At 42.5% G+C, this 24,945-nt stretch overlaps 1 protein-coding gene across 4 annotated transcripts in view; it reads right to left on the minus strand.

The window, feature by feature from the left end:
* Positions 1 to 24,598, minus strand: part of DGKH (diacylglycerol kinase eta) — a 165,050-nt gene extending 140,452 nt beyond the window's left edge. For all 4 annotated transcript variants that reach the window (XM_068182242.1, XM_068182244.1, XM_068182243.1 and 1 more), the window contains exons 1-2: positions 23,885 to 24,598; positions 17,539 to 17,724 (exon numbers count right to left, since the gene is read on the minus strand). In XM_068182242.1, the coding sequence (XP_068038343.1) occupies positions 17,539 to 17,724; positions 23,885 to 24,583 (885 nt within the window). In that variant the 5' untranslated portion in view covers positions 24,584 to 24,598. The remainder of the gene's footprint in view (positions 1 to 17,538; positions 17,725 to 23,884) is intronic.
* Between the last annotated feature and the right edge of the window lie 347 nt (positions 24,599 to 24,945).

The following is a 24,945-nucleotide window of genomic DNA, read 5'->3' on the forward strand; positions in this document are numbered from 1 at the left end:
GTCATAGCTGCGTCTTCTTCTTCTTCTTGCCTGGCAATGGAAAAGCTTTTGATCTTAGCCTAAACAGTCATGAACTGAGGTTTGGTGACATCACAGAACCATTAGCCAGACAGCCTCCACCTCCTTTTCTCCAGGTGGGCATAGCAAAAGGCACAAAACAACTCTGAACCCTGGAAACAACACTTCATTATAATGTATAATAAACCTATAAATAGCAAAAATTCAGAATTACCAAGTGAAACATTTAAAAGCTTTGCATGCAAACCTCTCCCTAGCCACCAGAAAAAAGGTAAGGGTAAATCTCTTTGTACAGTGGCAATCCTCAGGGTTTTCCTCAATTGAACATGTTCTTCAGAAGCCCTTCCATCATTTCTGTGGCTTCCCTGGTCTCCTGCAGTTTAATAAAAACTAAAGGTACCCTCCCCCTCCCCACTCCTCACCAGGAAGCAAGACACAGAAAACAGTAAGCAAGCTGTCTTCTATCCTGTTTCCCACACTCTCATTCATCTGAGGAAAAAAATAGACAGTATTTGTACAGGTAACTATGAATAAATCAATTTAAATACTTCTACCATCTGTCATAGTGTTTCTTGTTTCCTAAAGCAATAAGTGATCTGAAAATCTGGTATAAGTTGGCTCTTCTTGGAGGTCCAGAAACTATTTGTGAGAACAGCCTACAAAGTATGCTGTTCTTTGACACCATGAAGAGGTGTCAAAATGGATGTTAAGTCTCCCAAAGCAATAAGTCTTATACCTTCATTTTCACAGCAATCAAAATCTCATCTCCTAAGAAATTACTGCTTTTTGGCAGCCCATATATTAGCAGGATGTGAATATTAGCCTTGTCCTTGAACTCAGATTTCTGTTAAAGGCAAAATGAAGTTACTTGTTTCATTCTCCATCTTCTGCTCTGTTCATGATAACAAACAGATTTAAACACTCTCAAATTTTCAAGAGCATTCAGCACCAACAAGTCCCATGCAAATAAGTCACTTTGGATTTGCTGGATGCTGAGTGTTCCTGAAGAGCTGACCCAACTACTACTTCTGCACTACTTGACATACTGTTCACTGGATTTAAAGATGGCATTGACAGACAGACAGTGCACTACTCGGGAGCAACTTTGATAGTTAGGCACACAGGGAGAGTGGTTCTGTTGTGCTACAAAAATGCCTTTCGAAATGATACACTCTTCCGCATATCTCTGATCATAAGTGTTTAAATTACATACCTTGTACAGACTTCCATACTGAAAATAAAATAAACTTCCTGAACACCCTCATTTTTCAAATACTTCCACAATTCCTCCTTGGTTATAGCAGGTCATGAAACAGACACTTGCTCTTCTCTCTGTACTTCTGTATACTAAAACACTTGGGAGTGGTCATTATCGAATGACTGAAGTGAATATGCCACAATTAAAATCACACTGCTTTTGCTTCTGAGCCTTTCATTAGGAAGGTAAGAATTCACTTTCTTCTGAAAACTAAAGGGGAAGCATGGACCTTCCCAGTTGTTGTCATGGATACAGCTGCTGAGAAAAATGTCATTGTACCCCTGCAGATAAATGTATGTGACAACTGCTTGGAATATGTGGTGGTAAAGCACCACAGATGTTAAACATTCTCACATGGCCACCAGGCTCCTCTTGAAATGTACACTAAATTTAAAAAAAAATTAAAGAAAAAAGGGAAAAAAGGTTATTTTTAAACATAAAGGTTATAGCATGAAGAAAGAAAAGGCTAAGCGGTTAAAAAAATGTTGGCACTTTCATAGTTCATGATGTCATGGAGGAAAAAATATTATGGAACAATAGTGTGAGTAAAGGATCAAGTGTCAGCCCAATTTCGAGTTATCTGGATTTTGTCACTGTGTGTTATAACAGTGTTGTTAGCTACAATAACTGTATTTCTTAGGTCAATGGACAATTAAAAACAAAACAAACAAATAAAAAGGCAACAAACACACATGGGAAAATTCTGTACCAAGGAAGTTCTGATCCTCATTAGACCACCTCAAAGTGTCAGCATTTCTACTTGAACAAGGGCACTTTGAATCTACTTCTGCTTGAGCTTTGCACTACAACTCTTTATTGGAGACACAGCTTACAAAAAAAATGAAGAGGTTGAAAACAGGAGTTCTTCATTGAATTGTAGAGTCCTAGAACAGCTTGGGTTGGAAGGGACCTTAAAGATTATCTAGGTCCAACCTCCCCTGCCATTTTCCGCTTCCACTGATCTCAGATCCTGAATGAAGTAAGGTGATTACCAGGATGCTTCTGGAGTGTTGCTGCACATTGCTTAGTGGTACTTCATTGTACCATGCAGGCAGTAACAGGCAAATACTGTTCCTACACAGAACACATCAAGCTTTGGATTCTCCTCTCCTGGTCAAGTGGAAGTACACAAAACCCTCTCCAGCCTCATGTAATCTTTCAGTTACCACATTCCTAAATAACCACAGAGAGAACGGAAGGCAGGGTACTCCTACAGCAATCATTACTTTGAGTGAGGGAGCAAAACACCAAGGGCTGGTTAGGATGCAGAAAGGTGAGTTTGGTTGTGACACAAAGACAAACAAAAAAAGTGGAGGAGTAGAAAACAGGCCTGCAAGCAGTGTAGAATAAAACCCCAAAAGTGAGGAGCTAATTCACCACTGTGCAAAGACCAAAGAAATAAGGAAGCAGAACTGACCACCCTGTTATAAATCTCTCCTCCTAAGTATTTTGGTACTGGCCTAAACAATACAATGTTGTATTTTGCAGAGATATGTGAGCTATTGCTAAATGAAGCATGTTGGAACTGGAAGCAAGATAACTGCTTCAGCATGATGTAATACCCCAACTAATTAGCTCTGTTAGGAACAAAGCCCAAGAGGGCTACACTGGATCCAGAAGGCAAAAGCAGTTCATTTAGGGCTACCAAGGGCACCTCACTGCAGCACTGCTCTCCTCCAGAGAGACACCTCCTTGACATTATCAGCTGAAGTGGTAAAGCATGATGCAATAAAAATAATCATCATCACCACCACCACTTGCAGAGGCACAGTTTTACTGGAAAAGTAGTTGTGAAGTACATGCTGTAAAAAGAAAGGTGAGAGCATCAACTTACACCCCAAAAAGGCTGGTTGTTTCACCAGAGCTGGAAGAGAGTGCCTCCTTTTGATGAGCAGGCAGAGAACAGATCTGCCCAAGCACAGATTCCTACACTGCTCCTTTCACCACAGGTCATGACATTAGTCCCAGCCAAGAAAGTAGCTGTTGATTAGTGTTCTACCATATCTGCTCATCACTGTGCCCCAGCACCCTACCCTGGTATTCATTGCAACATAGGCCCTTTGTAGTTATCCAGTTGTTTCAGAAAAGAAAAGCCACAACAGAAAACAACTTCAAACAGCTCACTCATGGCGGGTCCCATGAGACTACTACACCTTCCCTGTTTGTGTAGCAAATTATTAGGGTAATAAATGTTTTAAAATCAAAATATGTTCTTATCCTCGAAACACATATAAAGCTTAGAACATCATCATTTCACTCCTGAAAGATGGAAAGAAGTAACTGGATTTTTAAAATAAGCAGTCACGTTTTTCTATTTGGCCTCCAACAGTAGCAATTAGAAATATACCAAATTCATGGAAGAAACCCACCTGAAGAAAACAAGGAAAACAAATAAGGAGTGTCTCAGAAGCTACAGATTGCAGAAAAAGAATGAAAAATTTCAGAGAACAAACACTGCCCTCAAGGCAATATTGTCCCTTTTAAGATCCACGCAAAGAATAAAGCCTTTCCTGTAAGCATCTCTCTTCCAGGAGAAAAGCTGTCACAAAGCCACTACAAAAGGCAATACCTGATATGGAGCTGGACATGGAACTCCCACAGGTCATTTTCCTGAGCAAGCTGCCCCATGATATTTCTGGGTATATATGTGCAGTGGCCAGCAAAATCTACAGGCACTTAAATCCTGCTGCTTGTTTGCTATAAAATTTTGCAGTGTCATCTGTTTACTATGCATGCAGGTTAGGTGCCTACTAAGAACTCTACACAAAGCACTAAAATCACACTTCTCACTCTTACTTCTACTCCAGAGATACTCCTTATTTCTGCATGTCTGGTTCTCTGTCTGAAGCAGGAGCTTACATATGAGTGATTTAAGTACTACATCCCTCCTTGCTGACGCACAGAACACCCTCCCCTTCACTTAGCCTTCATTTAAGCTTCTGTTGGCTGTGATGACACATGAAGACACCCTTAGAAGCTGTAAGAAAAGTCCTGTTCATTGGCAACATTATGCCCATATCAAGGCCCAAAAAATACTTAGAGGTCACTGAGACAGCCAATTAAGCATTCATTGGGATGTGTACTTCCAAGACTCCAAGACATTGCCCCAGAAAATGTGTTCTTAAATTACTTTCTTGTTTGCAAACAATCCTCTGCCTCTGCTTTGATCTATCTTCAAAAGGAAGCTGTTCCACACATTAAATTCCATTTCAACTGCACTGATGAAATGTGCAGAGTGCCCTTCGTATCCTGCACTCTTTTACATTGAAGCTTTTAGGAACGTTAAGCCGATCTATCCCCATTGTTCAAATCCCAGGATGCTGACATTTCAAATCAAACTCTCCTCTATGCAACTTGTGAAAATAACAAAGATAACCTCCCACCAATGCTCAGGCAGCTGCTTGCCTATATGCAATGAACCCAGCACAGGTTGCCAAGAGACTGCAATGATGAGCAGCGTTTTTTCCTGAATACTTTCAAATGAGCTTTCACTATATATTATCTCTGAGCAATAAAACATGCAAGACCACATTCTTGTTTCAGTTTAGAATTCATTTTATTGCTGATACATAAAAAGACAATTTTATTTTTATAGATTAAGAACATCATAGTATGTCTGTTAAAACTGAGAATAAGCAATTTTCAGATAGCATGTATAGAAATCCCCCCTGAAAGCTCCATTCCCTAGAGGAAAAATTAAGTGCAGATTCAATGAAATTTAGGAGGCTCTAAAGAACAGAAAAACTAAGTCTATTATAAGACACAGCTAGTGATTGTCAACCTTTCTATCTAAGAATAAGGCATTTTAGAAATTAAAACAAAAGCCACCATTAAACCTTACGTGTCAGAACATTTTTCCTTATTTGCAACTATCAAGATTAATAATAATTTTATACACATAAAGAACAAAAGTTCTTTTAGATGTGTTTCTAATACAATTGCATACATTCTTAGGCCCTAATCATTGATCAAATTTTTCAAGCAAAATTCAGTGCTACCAGCTACCTTTTTTTTCCTGTAGATACTGCATATTTTTTGTGTCATATAGCTTACTATAAATTTATTTTTGTTTAATTTACACTACATATTTCTCTAATGAAAGAAAAACACAGAAGTGCTTTTCCATAGATGACAAAATTCTGCACACACCAAGAATCAAAGGATTAGTATTGCTTAACTCCTTGGGGAGAAGAGCTGAAATCACTATTTCTCCATCTTCATAAGCTGTGGTAAAACTGATGAGTGGTGTTAGCAACAACCGACAAAGTTTATGCAGTAGAAGATCAAATAAAATGAAAGATGAAGCTAGGGCTCAAACAAAAGACATAGTCTATCAACTAAACTGCACAGCTTGAAAAGCTTGATGATCATTTCCATGATAAAAAACTCACCAGAGGGAAAGCATTAAAAGTATAACCAGAACATGAATGACCAAGAAGTCAAGAAGTCTACATTTTATCAAGTCCCAGTGCCACATATTTTGTTGCTGCATTTATTTGGGTCTTTTTCTGTACCATACGCATGACTTCTGAGTCATTTGTCACCACCTCCAAGAGGTGAATATCAACCTCCATGTACAGACCCAGTGATGTTAGAAGAATGGTGAAAATAGTGTAGCACTATCCAGGCACCCTCAACTGCATCTCGATGAACTGCACCTTCTGTGCAATCCTAGGTCATCAAATGTGATACAGAATGACACCAGAAACAAACAAATAAAAAAATAAAAAAATAAAAGGGGGCAATTCTTTAAATTCTTGAATTTCCTTTCACAGCACATCCCAGCTTTCCCGAGCCCCGAGTCCCTCTTCAAAACCTAGCTTTCAAATATTAACTAAATCAGCATACAAACAGTCTCACAGCAAATAAATCACAACCATAGCAGGGAGACTTTTCAATAAAAGCAATCAGGACAGGGAGGTTTAATTTAGAGAGAGGAGAAAGACTTTAGACCTTGATAAGGCATGACATAATTCCATGCCATTGATCTGCAATCATATAGCTGTATCTGTAATGCAAACAACAAGTTATTTAGAATACTCTTAATTAGGTGTAATAAGTGTACACTGGCACATTACTGAATCTATAAATAGACAGCAACCACATCATTTCACTCCTGCCGCATATTATGAGGTATGAGAGGGAAACATACAGACACTTTCCTTTTTAAAGACCTTTCTTAAATTTGTTTTGGTGGTGGGGGGTTGTTTGGTGGTTTTTTTGTTTTTTTTTTTTTTTTTGTTGTTGTTGTTGGTTTTTTTTTTGGTTTTTTTTTTTTTTTTGCTCCTGAAGGTATTTAATCAGGTCTTTAAATACTGACAAATCTTCCTCAGCAGACACAGGTTATCCTCATCAGTTGTGTAAAAGGAAGAGAGAATACCTAATTAGTAATAAATCAGGAACCACATTCTATCGATCTGTAAGACATTCAGAGAGAGACAGCTCTGGGCAACCAAATGTCACCTTGAAAACGTCCCTGCTCTGAGCATGGGGGTGGGACAGATGACCTCTCAAAGTGTCTTCCCACCCAGATTACCTTTATGATCCTGTAACAGTCATGAACTCTTTTTTCTATAAAAAGTCCCTCTCTATAACCTCGCACATCTACACACAATAATTTAAACTGTAGATCAGCTACAAATAACCTTGGGGTATATTTAAAAGAAAAGGTATAATCATCTGTAAAAAAATTCAGGAGAAGCTCATATGCCTCTTGACCTGGCTATGACTTATTTTTGTTTCTTCTTACTCAAATAGCAAAATATAAGATTTCTCCATCATTTCCACCACCTCACTGTGAGACGACCTCTCAGGGAGACAGATTTATCAAAATCTCAAAGGGCAATTTGAAATATAAGCCCTTTGCAAAACTGTTGGCACCAGATCCCTGGTTGATGAAGGAGTAGAACCCACGATGTTAACTCTTTTTATCTTCTCCTCAATGGTGCACACAGCAACCAAATACTTCAAATATGAAAAAAAAAATTCTTTTTTTTTACCCTAAACAGTATAAGCAAAAAAAAATAATAAAGTATTGGTTTGCATGCACAAACACACACGCACAGAACTACTGGGCTCTAAATACTGTTCTCTGTGTAAGAAGTAAGATCATCTGAAGCACACACATGATCACAACTGAGGAAAAATGCAAACCTTAAGGAAGCTAGAATAAAAATTATGTATTTTTTTTTACAAAAAAACTATTCACGGCAGTTGCATTTACCTGCCAACAGCAGGTAACATGAGATAATACACAAAAGCACTTTTAAAGATGGGTCTTTAAATATACAGCTTAACATTGCCAGCACATTTAATAGCTTGCTTTTGACAGGAGCTCATCAGAAGTTCTGTACTTTACTAGTATCTTCAGTTCCTTTGAAATGCTGAAGAAGAAGCAGAACAGAGTCTTGCAATGCAGCATGAGCAGCACAGATAGAAACCTGACAACCTTCTGAAGCCTGAAGGATTTTTTAATGCTTTTTATAGAATTACCAAGTTGGGCAAGTGAAAAGCTTGTCATCTAGTAGACAGGATACACACACAGACTCTAACTTGTGCAACTTGCCTTTAAATTTCTGAAATATTATTTGCTGGTGGATCAGGGACAGTTGGAGACCACCAGCCTAAGCAGAAAACCATCTCAGGTATAAATTTTATCTTACCTGCACATAGTTTTGAGGCACATTTTGGTCAATGTTCTCTCTACAAAATGTTAACCAGTGGACTCTGTACCGGTAGAAGTTCTTTCTTTGCTTCCAGAAGCACCACAGAATCATGTTTATTAGCCCACCCATCATTTATAACCAAATTTAAAAACACAAACAAACAAACCTACAAAGATCCAAGAGTCAATGGAGCTACACGAAGAGGTTTTCCTAAATTCTGGTTTCCCCCTGTAAAACCTTCATAATGCAAACTTCTAGGTTATATGAAGGTTTGCTCGAACAACTTCACTCAGGGGAAAGAAAATCAAGTTTAACATCAGATAGATGGTTCTGAAAGTTATTACTGGTTTTGTCTCTAATGAGAAGCTGTACAAATGGGGAAAATATTTTTTACTTCCTTGAAAGTTTAGATTTAATCAGAAACAATGGTTCTACATTTCACACCCAAGTCAATCACACTAGCTCCCCATTACAGATCTGCACCCCCTCTGCATTCATCCCACACAGAATCCACATATTATAAATGTATCATTATATACAATAATAAAAAAAAATACTGTTTACACCATGAGCACCACTATATTCTTTCAGATCCTTGACTCACAAACCCTCTTTTACCCTTTGTGCTCTCTTTTATTCACTTTAATAGATCTCTGAGACTGAGGCCAATCAATGTTTGTCTAGAGAGTAACTCATGTGAAGCTCCCTGACGCTTCAGGCAAAAAACAACAATAGCTGAAAAATCAGCAAAAAGGGTGCATTAATTTTCAAGTCAATAGCTCCACAGTGAACCATCTGCTCCCAGGATTGATCAGTACCACTGAAGGAGGAGGCAGTGAAGGGTGAAACTATTAAAAGAAGCAAACTCATATATCTGCACCCTCTCCAAGACTCCACACCCAACAAACTTCATGGTCTTTGGCAGTTACTCTCCTTATGGGAACTATTGGGAGAAATCTTGCAGAGGCATAGACTAAAAGGAAAAGGGATGTCACCCCTTCTCTGTTCAAATTCCTGAAGAAACCATGACAGCAGCAGGCAGGAAAGGAGGGAGAGAACGCAAAGCAAGATGTCTCTATGGGAGCGTTAAAACAAACACAGAAGTATGTGCCCGTCCTCACAGTCAACAGAGAGTATGCTCAGGGAGGAAAGAAGTCTCTGCCTGACGGGCATCTGGGCCTGCTGGATAGCCATGCTGATCCTTTCCAACATCCTTAGCTGAACCAGAGCGAGCCACCCTTCTTACAAGCAGAGAAGCCACTGACCTTCCTCTCACTCCAGAGGATCACAGCAGCAGTAAGGACTACCAGCAGTCAAACTGAAGCCGTTGAAACTCAGTTACTAAATTTAAGCAACCACACAACAGGACATAACTGACCAGAGCAGCATGACAGTCCTTTAGAACCACTTCAATCGCTGCAGGCATGAAAAACCTCAGCAGATCTTCCCAGCATGGAACTATGCCAGAAGTGCAAAGTGACACTGAGGGCACAGTCAGTTCTCCTCGGCGAGCACATCTAGAAAGACCCTGGCAAGCACAGGACACACATCCTCCTGAGAGCTGCCCACAGAGGGGCTCCTGTTGCTTCCCACCCAGAAAATATATAGGGAGACTTGCCACCCACAAGCTACTACTCAGTTTCAAAACTCTATCCAGGTTGCTAAGTGACAATAAAGTAGTGCGATCTCACACAATTTGCAAACCCCAAGCGCTTAAAGGCAAGGAAATGAATTGTCCAGATCATCATAAATCTCATGCAGCCCATCTAATAAACAAATAAATGCTCATCAAATGTAAAAGCTTGCTGAATTCATTACAACAATGCTAACTCTCCCAAGAGTACAAGCTCAGGTTTTGTTAATGTGCTTTCAGTATCTAAGTGGTGAAATATTCCTTAACAGGGATATTATTCAAACAAAAAACTTAGCTAGAAAAATAATTTTTTGCTTTCTCTTCTTAATTGTGCAATATATCATGATAATTCCTACATGGTAAAAGTTTTTTAAGTCTACTATGGTCTGACTTTATATACAAAATTTTTATGACCCACATCTGATGAGCACTTAAGCACCAGCTTAACTTTAAGAAGTAATTAGTCACATAGAAGTGTACAGGGTGACTGAAGTGTTTCAGTATGTGGACAAATGATGTAGTAGAATAAATCTCTTATTTAATAATTTTAAATAGCAATCTAATGTGGTGGCCTTCTTTTAGCATATTAATGAAATATTTATTTTGGGTCAGCATTAAGCTTGTTTGCAGCAATAAATGCAGTGCTTACATTAAGAAAGAAGGAGGCTTCTTTTCAGTATGACATAGAGAATATAATTTATGGATGCCCCCAAGCCAGCCTTTTTTTTTTTTTTTTGTGCCATTGCTAGAAAATTGAGAGTTGTGGCTTGAATTTAGTATTATACAGCTATTGTTACTACAAGTATTTAGTAGCCTGTTCTTAGGTTTTTAAAAGAAGATTTTGGAAAATACAACTGATTTTTTCAAGGCCAGAGGGGAAAGGATAGAACAGCAATGTAAAAAGGTGGCAAATACAAAGGTGAAAGAAAGAGTTCTCTCTCTTAATAAAGGCAAAGTTCAGATACTGAAGTATCAGACTGAAAAAACACCAAACAAAATTAGTCATGCTGTCAACAACTTGCAGTTGTTGACAGCATTTCCCCTACTTTACAAATAATTTAAAAATCTCAAAAATTTAATGGCCAAACAGAACAAAATGCTGGTCTTGTGGTTCCTTTGCAAGTAAGACTGAAGTGCTCTCACAAGACATCAAACTAGGTCTTAATTACCCCTGTCAGAGGAAAACAGCCAAAACAGCATGACTACAGAGCATTCTTTTATACCCAAAACTCCATATTCAGATCATCAATGAATCCACACATTACCTTCTTGCTTTGCTAAGATTTTGAGGTCTACAAACTATATATGTTCTTCTATAGATTCCTTACCAGAAGCATGGCTGGTCAGAGTTCAAAGAAAATGAGAGGAACATTGTTTTAAAAGATACATATACATATATATATATACATATACATATATATATATACATATACATATATATATATACATATACATATATATAGCCTTTTGGAGTGTTTCAGAGAAAGAACATTGGTTTAAGCTGCCTTTTATTGTCTTCAGCTAGTCAAGAGAATTTCAACACTTCCCTCCAGAAAAAGGCTGTGTGATAGCCAGACAGACTGCTCTTTTAATCACTACTTCAAATACAAAACCACTGTAATTCTATGCATTCTGCTTTAGATATCCAAACTAATTTGGCTAGTCCAGCTAGTCATCCAGTAGTCATACAGCAGTCATACAACAGTGTTGCATCCTGCATTCTGACGTAACTGCTGGAAACAATTCAAAATGTTTGCAAATGATCTATATGGCCTTACATGGATAAAGACCTGGCTATAGAATAGTCCTTTCTTGAGCTCTGGCATGGCTGTTCTGTGTCTCCAGGACTCTGCACATGAGGGCCACAAGATAAGGCATCTCAGAAAGGGATTCCCAGTTGTCATTTATTCTTGAATAAGTCTCTTCTTTTGCTTCTTAATAAACAGAAATTCTCCTTAAAGTAAAAAACAAAGTGTTTCACCCGATCTTTTTCACAAAAAAGCATTCTCCAGCTCCTTGGAACAAAACATAAAATAATCAAAATCTTGTATTAAAGATGAAAGTGTGATTATCTTTTTTCCACCTTCACAGCTCACCCAGCTGGCTGGGAGGAAAAAAGGGTAATTCATGTTATCTCACAGTACAAAATAACATTAATACTTTAAAGATTACAGGGAAAAAGAAAAAAAAGCACACCACAGAAACAAACACCAAAAAAAACCCTCAAAAACAAAATTCTTTGAAGACCTGCTTGCAAATACCTACTGAAAAATGTTACAAGCTCCTCCTTTCTTGTACTTAGCTAGCAATTTAAGCTTTGCCAATACATGCATCACTAAAATGCCTTAGCAGATTTCATTTCAGTTTTATACAAACATGTGTCAGAATTTGGAGTGGTAATGACCACTGTGCCTTAAATAGTGTAACTCTTTCCATTCTAACCCTGCTTACTTCTACATAGTGTGTTCAGTCATTTTTAACTTCCCCAAACTATCATGTCTTTGCCTGAAATTTTCCTTTAATGGACTCTATTTTGAAAGCTTATGTAGACACACAGCAGTTATGAGAAGTAACAAATATTGTACACCATTTAATTCTAGAAACTGGTTTGCTTTGTCCAGACATACTCTAGAGCAGATATAGATATAGATTAGATATAGATTAGATATATCTCCATATCAAAATTTAAATATATTGCGTTATGCATACATATGCGTGTTGCATGTATCAGAAATACACATTAATGAAAATTTCACTTTAAAAATAGGTTAAAGTCCCAAGGAGTGGTGAGAGAAACAAATTTGCCAGATTTTACAACAACTGTGGGGAAAGAAAAAGTTGCTGAGATATTTTACTAAGGATGGATATACAGTACATAAATTTAATTGCAAAATGAAAATTATGGAAAACACAAATACTGAAGAAAGATATCCTGTTGCACCCTTCAGTCTGTTCTGTGAAGACCACCAGGTGCCGACAACTTGAGGACAATTGCTGGGCACTTCCTCTCTAGTGACACTATTCATATTACTGCAGTTGCAGAATACATTACAAATTACAGTGCATTTTGAAGCTGTGCAGAATCACACAATCCTAATGCATATAAAGGATCTCCACTGGGGTAAACTTTGCTACCATGGCATTTTCCTGAGAACTTCTGGTGCATAAAAAAATCATGTTTCCTTAACCAGAAAGGAATGAGCCACTACTTAATTGAGTGAATTGGGAACCATTAAAACAAAGAAAACCAGACAACATTGCAAAGAATGATGCTTATGCATTTGAACACTGGTGTCACTCACAGCACTTTACATTTAGGTGAATTAACAAGCTATGGTAAACTGAGCGAAATGTATACCAGAAACAAACAGGAAGTGACTGCTGGGACTTGGCATTGTCAAATGTCACCATATGGAAAAGGTTAGAAACTTTTTGAAGGCTCAGTTCCTAAATGGCTGGTGTTAAGGCAAATAAAACCACATTGGGGAATTTAATTAATTTACTTTTATTACTCCATAATGATTTAAGATCTCAAAAAAATATTAATAACTCAGATAAGAAAATTCAAGTAACAACTCTTGCCATTTAAGTAAACAACACTATATTATCTCCACTAATTATAACACAGTCATACTTCTGAACATCTCTCATGTTACAGCAATTTCATTACTAACAAAAACCACTGGGGGTGAAGGAGAGGAAGAAAGCTTTGTCCCACATACCTTACAAGTGTATTTATCTTACTCAATACACCACATTTTCTTGTATTTCCTAAATTATACTTTCTGCTCCAGAATGTCTGCTTCATGCAAAAATAAACACAGGCAAGATACTCAATGCAGATTTGAGAGCAAAACACACATCCAGTAGAGGTTTTGCATTAACTGGACATGGAGCCATTAAAATAGGAAGCTAGGTCAGTGATAAAAGTGCTACTCTTCATATGCAATTTTTTGCAGAGTACCCAAGACAAGAGTGGGAACTGTAACAGTGCTCATCTGACAACTATACTTCCAAGTATCCAGGGATTGTTTCATTTATTAATCTTGTGCTGATCCTCAAGGTTGAGAAAAATTCAAAGAGAAATAGTGTGAGCTCTAATTTGAGCTTTCCCTTCTCGACATGTTTTGGCTATAAAGAACTGAAGAAAGGCCATCTTATTAGGGAATGTGCTTTGCACTACAGCGATTAACTTTAAAGCAACTAGAAGCCAGCTGATGACAGGCAGTTTTCAGGCTGTAGCCCCAAGAACTGAAGTCATCTGTTTAAGGAAGGCACTGACTCTGTCTTAACCAGCATCTTTAAAAATGAAGAAGCCAAATTTAACACACATATGGAGAACTTTCCATTACTTCAATCTCCAATGTAATCCTGCTTGAAACCCAGTACTGTCATATATACCACTTCAAAATTGTCTCACTACAGTTTTCCAAAGTTCTCAAAAATCCAGAATGAATATTCTCAAAATGTTTTGGGGTTTTTTTGTTTTGTTTTTTTTTTTACCGAAACACATTCTGTGTACTAAATATTCACGTCTTCCAAAATGAGGGGGAAAGATGAGTAGACATTACAAAACCAAGAATTGTTTCCATTAGGGATTTTGGCTCAAAAGAGCTCAAACTTCACAGGGTACCTGTCACCTATTTATTCACCAGCGTTTCCTCCATGGAACACATACAAACTCCACAGATGCAAAAGCTTCCAGGATGACATTTAAAGATATTAGCTTTAATCTCACACACTAATCAGTTTTGGTCCTGATTTCCCTAAGATACCTACTGCTACAGTGTCACTCTTCAGCCAAGTATGAGGCTTTAGCAAACAGTTCCTAGTGACAAACAACATGTTGGCCTGAAGAATTGGCCTTTGGTCCTTTACATCACTACTTGTTCCCTCCTCCTCAAGTTGGCACACACCAACAAATGTTGATCTTCAAGTTTTCTGTTCGGGATAATTAACAATGGCCACATTTTGACAGAGATATGCTTTAAAGTATTCTAAAAATTTAAGCGGTAGATATGCATAAACTAAAACTGCGCCCATAACAGAAGTTACAATGATGTCCAGCCATATCACCAATCTGTTTTTCTTAGCAACTGACTGTAAAAGTAGTTCCACTGAAATCAGTTTAAGAGTTTGCCAAGGCAGTTGCTACCCAATGTGGGTAAACTATGGCAAAACTGGACAACAGTCTTCTAAATAGAACTGTGAACCAATCATTAGCATATCACAAACAAGCAATAAACTTTAGTGCAATTACATCTGCCAATACAGCACTCTTGCTTTTCATCTTCTCATTCTCTTATTCACCCCCCACCTTCAGCTAAATAATTAATTACTTTTATTTAGGAAGAAAAGAGCAAAGAGTAAAAACTCCCTTCGAGAACTACAGATGTTAGAAATTTTTAGGCATCTGTTTGTGCTAGTGAAAGGGGTTTGCTCTTGCACGTATATTTCCTAAATCTTGTTATACACACATTAAAAAAATCCACTCCTGAGTGATTCTGTCTGCAAAGTATCACCATATGGTAGCTTTCACAAATGATCAACTGTACCAAAACATCTAAAAATAACATCTTCCTTAAGTAAAACAAAAACAATTACCAGCAGAGACTTTTGGGTATAGTTCTGAGCTAAGGAATCAATACCACGTCACTGAAATGCTTCAAGTAAGTAAATAAGCAACCTCTGGAGAAAAATAGCACAGTCCTAAATGGCCCACATGCATCAATGATAAACGTAATATACATGCTTTTGGTTCTTTCAAAAGTCTATTCTTAGATGTAAGACAAAGCCAATCCATTTAATTAAAACCTTAGCTTACAAACACATCCACCAAGTAAGTGAAGCTTAACAAATCTAATTTGAATGAAAGGGACTAGCTGGGTAAAAGAGCAGCTCCCTGATGTTCCTTGCTCTAGTGGTTTCATGTAACCACTGATCACCAACTACTACAACAGCAAAGATACAACACCCTTAAACTAAATGGGAGTTGTCTGTCTAAATATAGCTACTTTTAAATAATGCATTGTGAGTTATAAAATAAAGTGCTACTGAATTATTTAACATGGGTCTCATCTTTAACAATGATATATCACTTTTAATTAAATTGAAAGAAAGATGTTTATATTTGGAGTTGCATATTATTGTAAATTGCAACCAGTAAAGCAACATTTTAACTCCAATTATGTCAGCAGTCAGTTTTTCCTATATATATCTGATTCACAGAAATAGAACAGGGACTCAAGCTAAGATAAGCAAAAGCAAGACTTGCAGAGCTGTCTTAGATCTTCAGGCGATCCCAGCTTAGCATTCATTCACAACCTTCAGATACAGAACATCCCACCCATCTGTAACAGTTGGCAAGAATTGGCTGGGATCTCAATCTCACCAACCTATGTCGATAACATTCATAATAGGCATGTTTTCCTTATGCACGTATCAACCTCTATGAGAGCAAACACTCAAATGCACTCAATACCTCCACAGCTAATAAAGGCATCATGTTCTGTAACTTTTAAAACGTTCTGAAGACTGCCACACAGAAGGGTGTTAGAGCTGAAAGTTTGTGTAGAACTACGTTTCCAACACAATGCAACAGTTGCATAATATTTACTATCGTAACCTTTCAGCCAGGCCTAACATCTGTAAATACAAAATTAACATTTAGCAACAAAATGGAATGACACATCTCGTTCAGGAGGTTTCAGGAAAAAACTGCTTTCCACCTCACATATCGGAGTAACATTACTCTTTAACAATCACTGTTTAAAGGTGGCTGCCTTTTGCACGTAGTGAATGGAGCAAAAGCCCAAGGGAAGAACAGCACCAACCGGACAGGACTTCATAAACTACTAACTTTAATGGGTGCTCTGTAGAGGAAACATCAGCACATGACCAATTGTGTAGAAATCAAACCCTAAGTGTGATCAGTTCAGGCCTGAATGGAGTCACTTTACCCCTCAAAACAGACACTTCCAAGAAAAACCCTGATCTTCATGTCATTGTATCAATAAGCTCTTCCCAAGGGGGTTTTGTGCAGACCCCATCACTGACTGTCGACCACTCTTCGTGATCCTAGTCATGGGATCCTTCAACACAGCAAATAAGTCTGTTTCATTATTTTTCTGCTTTCAAATGCCTGCCTATTGATTTTACAGGGGGGAAAAAATTAAATAAATACACCATCCATGAAAAAAGTTAATTCCATTGGGACAACTTCGGCAGCCCGAGACAGCAAAAAAAAACTGCATTAACCTAAAATTTTGACAGCTGCTTTACGCATCTAGTGCCACGAGCGAGAATGTATAGAAGTTTACTTCTCTTTCCGCGAGGTGCCTTTCAAAGTGGAAGCCGCCTTTCTCTCCTTGGCGGCACTCCCGAAGAGGAGCCCGACGTGCCACCGCGGGCTCGGTGCCTGCGGCTCTGGAGGGGCGCACGGCAGCGGTCCCCGGGACCGGCGGTGAACTAAAAAGGGTGGGCGGCGGGTATGGAAAGTGGTGAGGAAGGGCTCGCTGAGCCAGCCCACCCGCGCCGCAGGGTGGCAGGGCGGGATCCCCGCGGCAGCGGTGCCCGCCGCCGAGGAAGAGGAGCCGGAGGGAAGGAGGGAGGGAGGGAGGCAGCCGCCGCTTCCCCCACACCCAGGACGCCCGGCAGGGCAGGGCGGCTGCCGGGGCAGGCAGCTTCCCCTCCGGCCAAGCGGAGCGCCGCAGCCCCGGGGGGCTCTTCCTGCCAGCCGGGGACAGATGTGGAGGCAACAGCTGGACGGGGAGGAGGGGAGAGGAAAGGAAGGAAGAGGCACCGTTGTCTCACAAACCCCCCCTCCCCCCCCCCCCGCCGCCGCTCCCGGGGATGCGGGAGGGATGCAGCGGCCGTCCCCAGCTCCGGGTTAGCCCCGCTTTGGGATGGGGATAGAGAAACCGGCCGTGAAAGCAGCGGGGCTGGCCGGCTCCTGCCCGCCTTACCTTGCTGCGGATCTGGCCCGAGGTGGACACTTTCCGGATGAGTTTCTGGGGGCCCTCGTGCTCCCCTTCGCTGTCCGACGACTCGTCCGCCGGCCCCGCCGCCGCCGCCGGGGGTTGGGGCTGGGGCTGCAGCGGGATCCCGGCGCCGCTCATCCCCGACTCGGCCCCGGCCATCTTCCCGGACTCCTACCGAGAGAAAGCACACGAGCCCGGCTCAGCCAGGGCAGCCGCTGCCGCTCCCCTCCCCGGGGAGGAGGAGGAGGAGGAGGCGGCGCGGGAGGGTGGGGAAAGAGGCGGCGCGGGGGGGCGGGGACGGGGGCGGCCGGGGCTCTGGCGGAATGGAGCGGAGCGGAGCGGAGCCGGGCCGCCCGCCCGGCCGCCATCTTCCGCCGCCCCCTCGCACGGGCAGGGGCCGCGGGCCGCGCCGCCCGCTCCGAGGGACCGGGGCACGGCCACCCGCCGGCGGGCGGAGCCGGGCGGACGGGCTCGGCCCCCTGCGCCCCTGCCGACGGGGAGCGGCCCGGGGCGGCCGCCGGCTGCAGGGGGCGCCGGTGCCGGTGCCGGCCGGGCCGCCCCCGGCGGGAGGGTGCCCGCCCCGCAGGTGAGCGCCGAGGCCCGTCCGGGCGGCGAAGCAAGCGACGGGGAGCGGGGAGGGCGCCCGGCGCTCCCGCACCTGCCAGGGCTTCCTCGGATGTCCCGGCGTGGCCGGGAGGTGGGGCGCGGCACCGGAGCGAGCACCGCCCGCCCCCGCCGGGCAGCCCCGTGCGCGCTGTGCCGCCCGGTGACACTCGGAGCGCGGCGAATGCCGAGTCTGAGCGCAAGGACGGCGAAACCGGGCGGGTGCCGTGCCCGGCCCTTGCCCCGTCCCGGCCGAGGGCTGTGCCGCTCTCCCTTGGGAGCGCAGGATGTCTCTTCGGGACTTGGACGGACGGCATCTGATGCGATGGGCTCCTTATCTGTATGCTATTGCTCCAGCCAGTCAACCCCGTGGTAACTATCTATCAGCGCCAAAGCCTTGGACAGTTTTAGTAAATGCAGCTATTGCTTTCCAGTGATTTTCTCATAATAGCTTAATTTTCTTGTTGTTCTGTTCATTTTTGTCTTTGTGAAAGAGCAGCCCTTACTTCTGGGGAAAGAAAGGGTCAGTTTTCCTTTTTCATCTCAGATCTGGCAGCTCGCACAATCTTGAAATGTCACCACATGTTTTGAATTGTGGGACTTCAAAATTGTTGTGGCTTGTATGTAGTCAGTGTTCAAAATAAGTGTTTAAATCACAGCAATACTAAATAAAACACACAACTCCTAACTGCGTGGACCGGATTAAACATAAGAAAGCAATCAATGCTTGTGGCTTCTCTATTCCCACAATTCTATTTATATTTCCAGAAAGGGAACTAACATCTCTTAACATGCTAATATAATGCCACAATACCTAAATACAAAGCATTTAATGCGGAAAAGTAAACAACTGTACAACCTATCCTACACTGCAGACACCTTGCCACAGTCTGAATTTCAAATAATCCAGAGTTTTTATAGTCCAGCCCATTTCTTTTACTGGGGTTTTTATTTCTAGTAGTGTAGGGGAAAGCAATATTTCCATGAAGCCTTGAAGTTCTTATGGCTTAGTTCTGTGTTACTGCAGCAGATACTTCAAGTACAATTCTACTACCTGCCTCCACATAGGACCAATTGTGGAGGTTATATTTTAAAAAAAATATCAAAAGTAATATTTAAAAATTCAAAATATATATTAAGTTCTATTTAAAGGAGTTTTGATCAAATTACCTACATGCTCTATCAAAATATTAATAAGGCTTAAATCCTATCATTAATACCTCATCTCAAAATGACTGTAAATCTAAGGACTAATTCTCTCTTATCTCACTCTTCACCTGAGAGGGAGTTCTCCATTTTTCAAAACATGGGATCAAACTTGAGCAGGTGCAAGTGTGCATTGCTGTCGGTAGGTAAGTTTAGGGCACAGCTAGGAAGATAGTTAAAAGCAATGTTTATGGACACTGTGTCTTTCTACTGTCCTTTCTTCCTCTTCCCCATCTGAATTTCAGGAATAGCAAGTTATGCCAGAATATGTCTCACTGTAATTCCTTAATTCTTTTGAAGGTAAATATCACTTGAATATTGCAAGGGGACAACAAGACATAGTTTCCTAATTAATGCTAATGTGTTGCACATAATAGTAACTGTGATTTGAGAAACACTTGGTGCTAACAGAACACGAGCAAGACTGACTACACTTAATTCAACTGAATTAAATGGTGCTGGCTGAACAATAGTAGTTACTGTCAGAATAAATACAATTCTTCAACTTCTGTTCATTTTTAGAGCTTAACTATGAGCACTAGTACTTGCACACTTTCTGCACCATACAGAGGGCACCATGCATCTTCACCTGGGCTACCCCAGTGTGCTCTTCCTCACTCCTGACTATCCAAACACAAAAGTGTGGTTACCAGGAAAGAAGGCCCTAGCCTTTCACTTCCAAGCAAGTCTCTTTCATCATATCTTGGTAAACTTCAGAGTGCTATGAAAAAAACCAAAAATACTAGGAATGTTCTCTCAGGTTACTTTATGTGAAGATTTTAGTAGAAATAACCTAAGTCTGCAAACGATAAGACATGTCCCATAACAGCACTTCAACAAGAATATGAGAACATGGTTTCTGTGAAGTGTGTAGTGGATTCTGTGAAATTACAGGCTCTAAAGTCTGCAGTTGTTTAATGTGTACAGAGTTCTGTTTTAAAGATATTACTATTTCCACTTGTTCTTCTTTTCAAAGTTATTAATAGATAATCAGGGTCCAGTTCCAGCCTTTACCCAGATAAAGCTGCCTAAGGTGACAGTGAAGTTCACCTCAAAAAGGACTTGCAACTTGACTTCTATCCCTTCATCTCACAGCTGGATTTCTCCCAAGTGATCAGTGTCAGACTCAATATGAGAAATATTGGATAGCACGTTTCAGCCCAGTGACCACAGTTACAAACACTCTGACTCAAATGGTACCACTAGACTTCTGCAAGTTGGGCTCTTGAACAAAGTGGGACTATATGTGGCCATTAAAAACACATACAGTATTTGCATGTGCTGTGCCTTTCACTTAACAGTTTCACACTTCTTAGTAATGACCTTAAGTTTCCTAATTGAAGCAAGGGAGTAAAAAACATAAAGAAAGGTTAGCATTTAAAGGAAGATACTCAGACAACAAAAAACAGCTCTGCTGACCTCATCTGTGCTATGGCAATTAATATCAGCTGATAAACTGCCCTTTATACAATACATACATACTTACACTGTGATATTGTACACATTTAATATACATATATACACTGTGAGAACATTTTAACTCAACCACATTGAGTCCCAATAGGACATGTGTCACTAAAATGCATATGCAATATAGGAAAAAATCTAAATACACATGCACTGTAGCCGCACTGAAGATTATAATACAGATTACTGAGCTATTTGATTTCAGCCCTAAAACTCATTCCCTTTGTAACAAGCACTTTTACATCTTTTTTTCTAAGTCACTTTGGCATCTATAAACTAAAGGGTAATGTTTTTCTATCCTTCACCTCAGAAAGTTGTTCTGAGGGAATTTGAATCAATAGTATGTCAGATTAACAGTGCATTATTCACCATGTTTAAAATATTTTATTGACTCTTCCCTAATTTTGGTGGTTAGTGATAGCTATGGTTTTTAACTGAGCTCCCCAGTCTGAAAAAGTTCATTTTAAGATCTGCCTGTCTGAACTCCCTCTGCAGATCGAATTAGTGATACTATTCTTTCTTGACTTCCTTACTTAGCAAAGAGGAAGCCAAAGTATAACAACATGTATCCATACCACTGTTAAAGAAAATAATTACATCACTTGTGGCTGGTTTGGGATTAGCCAAGGGAATCCTGTAACCTGTAGGTTACAATATTAAGGAAACTACTAAACTATGTTGTATGCTTCGAAGTGAAAAGATCCAAACCAGGGTAAGTAATAAAAGTAAATGGATGCTTTCTGAATGTGTTAGGACTTATGTATGCATTTGAAAGGAAGATAAAGCCAAGACTCAGGTCTCATATGAAATAGAAAATTGTGTCTACAGCTTTGTAAGTCATGTGTTACGCGCATTTTTACTACAAAGCCACCAAACCTCCCTTGCAAAAATGCAGGGTGAGCCTTACATTTTAAGTCACTTTTACTTAGCTCCATCATGGGGTCTTACACAACTCTTACTGGATTCAGGAAGAGCTTTTCCATTAAAAAGTGTGGTGTGAGTTAAGGAGAGGATTTTATAGAAATTTGAAGTAGTCCAACCCTGATTGGCAAAGGACTTGTCGCTGCATTTAATGTCTATCACTTATTTCTCACTATAGCTATAGGAAGAGCCTTTCCCAATAATCTGATAATTTGCACAGATTCAAAACCTGCAAAGAACCTTACTGTTCTTTGTTTCCTGTTTTAAAAGCAGGGGAGAGAGTATACTATGTTTTCCCTTTTCCCTTTCATCATTCAGGTCTTCACCTAAATCTCCTTTTGCCCCCGTTATCATAAAAAGCCTGCTTATGAGCAGATGGAAAGAACAATGTGGCTCTTGACACAAAGACCATGTATTTTACCAGCAGGTTACCAGGTAAAGGATTGAGTGGATCAGCTGAAATTGGAGTCTTGTAAAGGAAATCGGTGCAGTGGTTAACCTTAAAACTGCATTCATGGATGTACTCTTTAACAAATGCAGTAATGAAATGATAAACATGACCCAAATCCTGGCCCTTACTGGGGGAGGGGGAAATGGAGAAAAAAGAAGATGTGCTCCTTGTTTATCTAAGCCATGCGCACAGAAGGAAACAGGCTTGGATGCTTCAGCCAGGACTCCGCATTTCCAAGCACAGAGGGGCTGCAATCCATCTGCCTCCCGAGTTTCAGCTGAGTTTTGGATGACGGCAGCAATTTAAATGTCACTGTTTAATAGGATAACGCATTCATAGGAATTGACTTCGCTGCCTTCCTCCCACGATGTCTTCATCTCTCCAGGCAAAAATCTCGGGTTTCCCTTGCCTGATCCTTTCAATGTCATGAAAGCTCCATGTTACCAGAACAAACATACAGCTGTTTTCCCTATCACAGCTGCATCTCCAGCAACAGTTTCGGGGCTTGAGGACTGCAGAGGGCAGCGAAGGGGGATGTTCAACTTGACAGCAAATACTAGGACAGTAAAAATATATTTGTGAGGGCTACAAATCCTAACAAGGAAAGGAGTGAACTTAGTTCATTGTGGGTATCTCCAGGGCTCTGCTGCTGCTTTCCTGGGGGTGTACACACCAAGCCATGCAGAGAATGGGTCTCCCACGTTTGCTCTTTAAAACTGGGCTTACAAGTAAAACCTGGACCAACAAAACGAGTTAGCAACACATGGCAGAGCCATCTAAAGGGGAGCTTGGCAGTGGCACGGGTCCATGCTTCATGTTGCCTCGCCAAGTTCAGGGCCAGAGGCAGCCTAGCCTTGACCTCTTAGATTGCCTGAAATCTCCCAAGCAGCTACACAAAGCCTATTTTTAGCCCTCCCTGCCTGATGTGTGTGTGTGTTTGCACAATGGAGAAAAGCCCGGGAGCGGGACCAGACTGCCCTGAAAAGGGAAATCTGATTTTATCGCCTGCTGAGGATGCCGGTGACATGATTTCCTTTGGTTGGAAGGAGGGTCTTCCAGTTGCTTAAACAAACCGCAAAGGCACCTCACCGCCGCTTTGAGCGCTCCCGTCCCTTCGTAGCGGCCCAAAGGCACGCACTTTCCCAAAAGGCAGGGTGAGAGCAGGGTACCCCCAGCCCCGTCGGGCTTTGCCACTGCGATGGGAGCAGTTCCCAGCCTAGCTCCAGAAGAAAAAGGTGGGGGAAGGTGTGTCTCTTCCTGAAAGCTGCCTCCCAACGCTGCTTGGACACGTTGCTTTTGCTGTGCTAAGAGAAGGAGTTTAACGGTGTCAACATCCAACCCACCCCCTTCGACAAAGTTGAAGGCAAGGCTCTCGGTGCTAATCCCAGGCTTTCCACCCGGGCAGTGAAACTCAGAAAGGGCAATGAACTCCCCGTCTCCCAGAGGGACGAGCTCGTCAGCAAATGGCCAGACACGGCGGGGGCGAAAGGCTCCCACCCCCCTCCCCGGCTCCCTGCGGGGAGGGGACGAGCGCCGGCGGCAGGGTTCTGGTATGGAGCGGGGTAGGAAGTGGGGGGCTGGAGGGCACAGATAAGGATGATAGCCCGACCCCCCGGCTGAACAATACAGGCAGGAAAAATGGTAGGAAACGCCTGTGCAACGGCAAGGCACGCATGTACCTACCAGCTCCTCCCAGGCGGGGCTGCGGGCGCTATAGGAAGGGTACCCATGCTCCTCCATCACCCCGCAGCAGGTCCCCAACCTCCGCGGGGAGAGCGCCGACGGGCAGCGGAGCTGGGTCCGCCGGGCTGAGCCTCCCTCCCGCCGCTGCCGCTGCTCCTGCTGGCAGCGCTTCCCCGGCGCCGCTCGTCCTCCCCCCACCCCGGCCCCGCTCCTCCCTTTTCTCCCCCGGCTGTGTCCAGGCCCCCTCCTCCCTCCCCGCCCGACTCCCTTCCCTCCCACGGCCACCGGGCTCAGCCCCGGCTCCCGGGGGAGCCGGCCTGCAGCTGCCGCGCCGCTCACATCATCGCCGCCTCCCGCCCCCCGCCGCGCTGTCCCGGCCGCCCCGCACGCCCGGCCCCCTCCCGCCCGGGAAGCCCGGCGGATCACGGGCAAATCGCCTTGGGCGTAAGCCGGTTTACGGTCGCTCCTGCTGTCAGCGTCGCGGCGGGGCCGGCGGGTGAGGATGCGCCCCGCGGCGAGGCGAGAAAGCCCCTCGATGCGCCGGGAGCCGCTCCTGCCCCGCGGGGACACGCTGCCTCCCCTGGCCCCAAGGCCGGCCCCGCTGGCCTCGATGCGGGACCGGAGCGCGGGCTCTGCGGCCCCGACGGGCCCGGCTGGGTGTTGCGCGGCGCCCCGGAGGGAGCATCGCCGCTCCCGCATCACCCTGCCCCGAGCCGAGCCAGGAGGGGGCCGGGGTCAAGGCTCTGGTGCTGCGACAGCCCTCTGGCCCCACTCCCCGGCGAAGGCTCTGACCGCGCAGTACTGGGGTTTTTGATACCCTTTGGATGTTAAATTGAGGGTGAAACGGCACCTCATTCCCCCACAGCGGCGCCGGGTGGTCCCACGGGCGCGTTAAGAGAAACTCGCGGGAGCTGGGACACGACATAGCCACTGTGGAACAGACAGCACAGATGTGTAGGCCTTGTCTAACACAGGGGGGTTCTAATTTCCAGGGCCACCATGCCAACATTATGGAGCAGCAGGATTTTTTCCCCTCCAGTACACCTTTTATTAATCCACAG

This window comes from Anomalospiza imberbis, chromosome 2 (assembly GCF_031753505.1).
Source record: "Anomalospiza imberbis isolate Cuckoo-Finch-1a 21T00152 chromosome 2, ASM3175350v1, whole genome shotgun sequence".
Lineage (NCBI taxonomy): Eukaryota > Metazoa > Chordata > Aves > Passeriformes > Viduidae > Anomalospiza > Anomalospiza imberbis.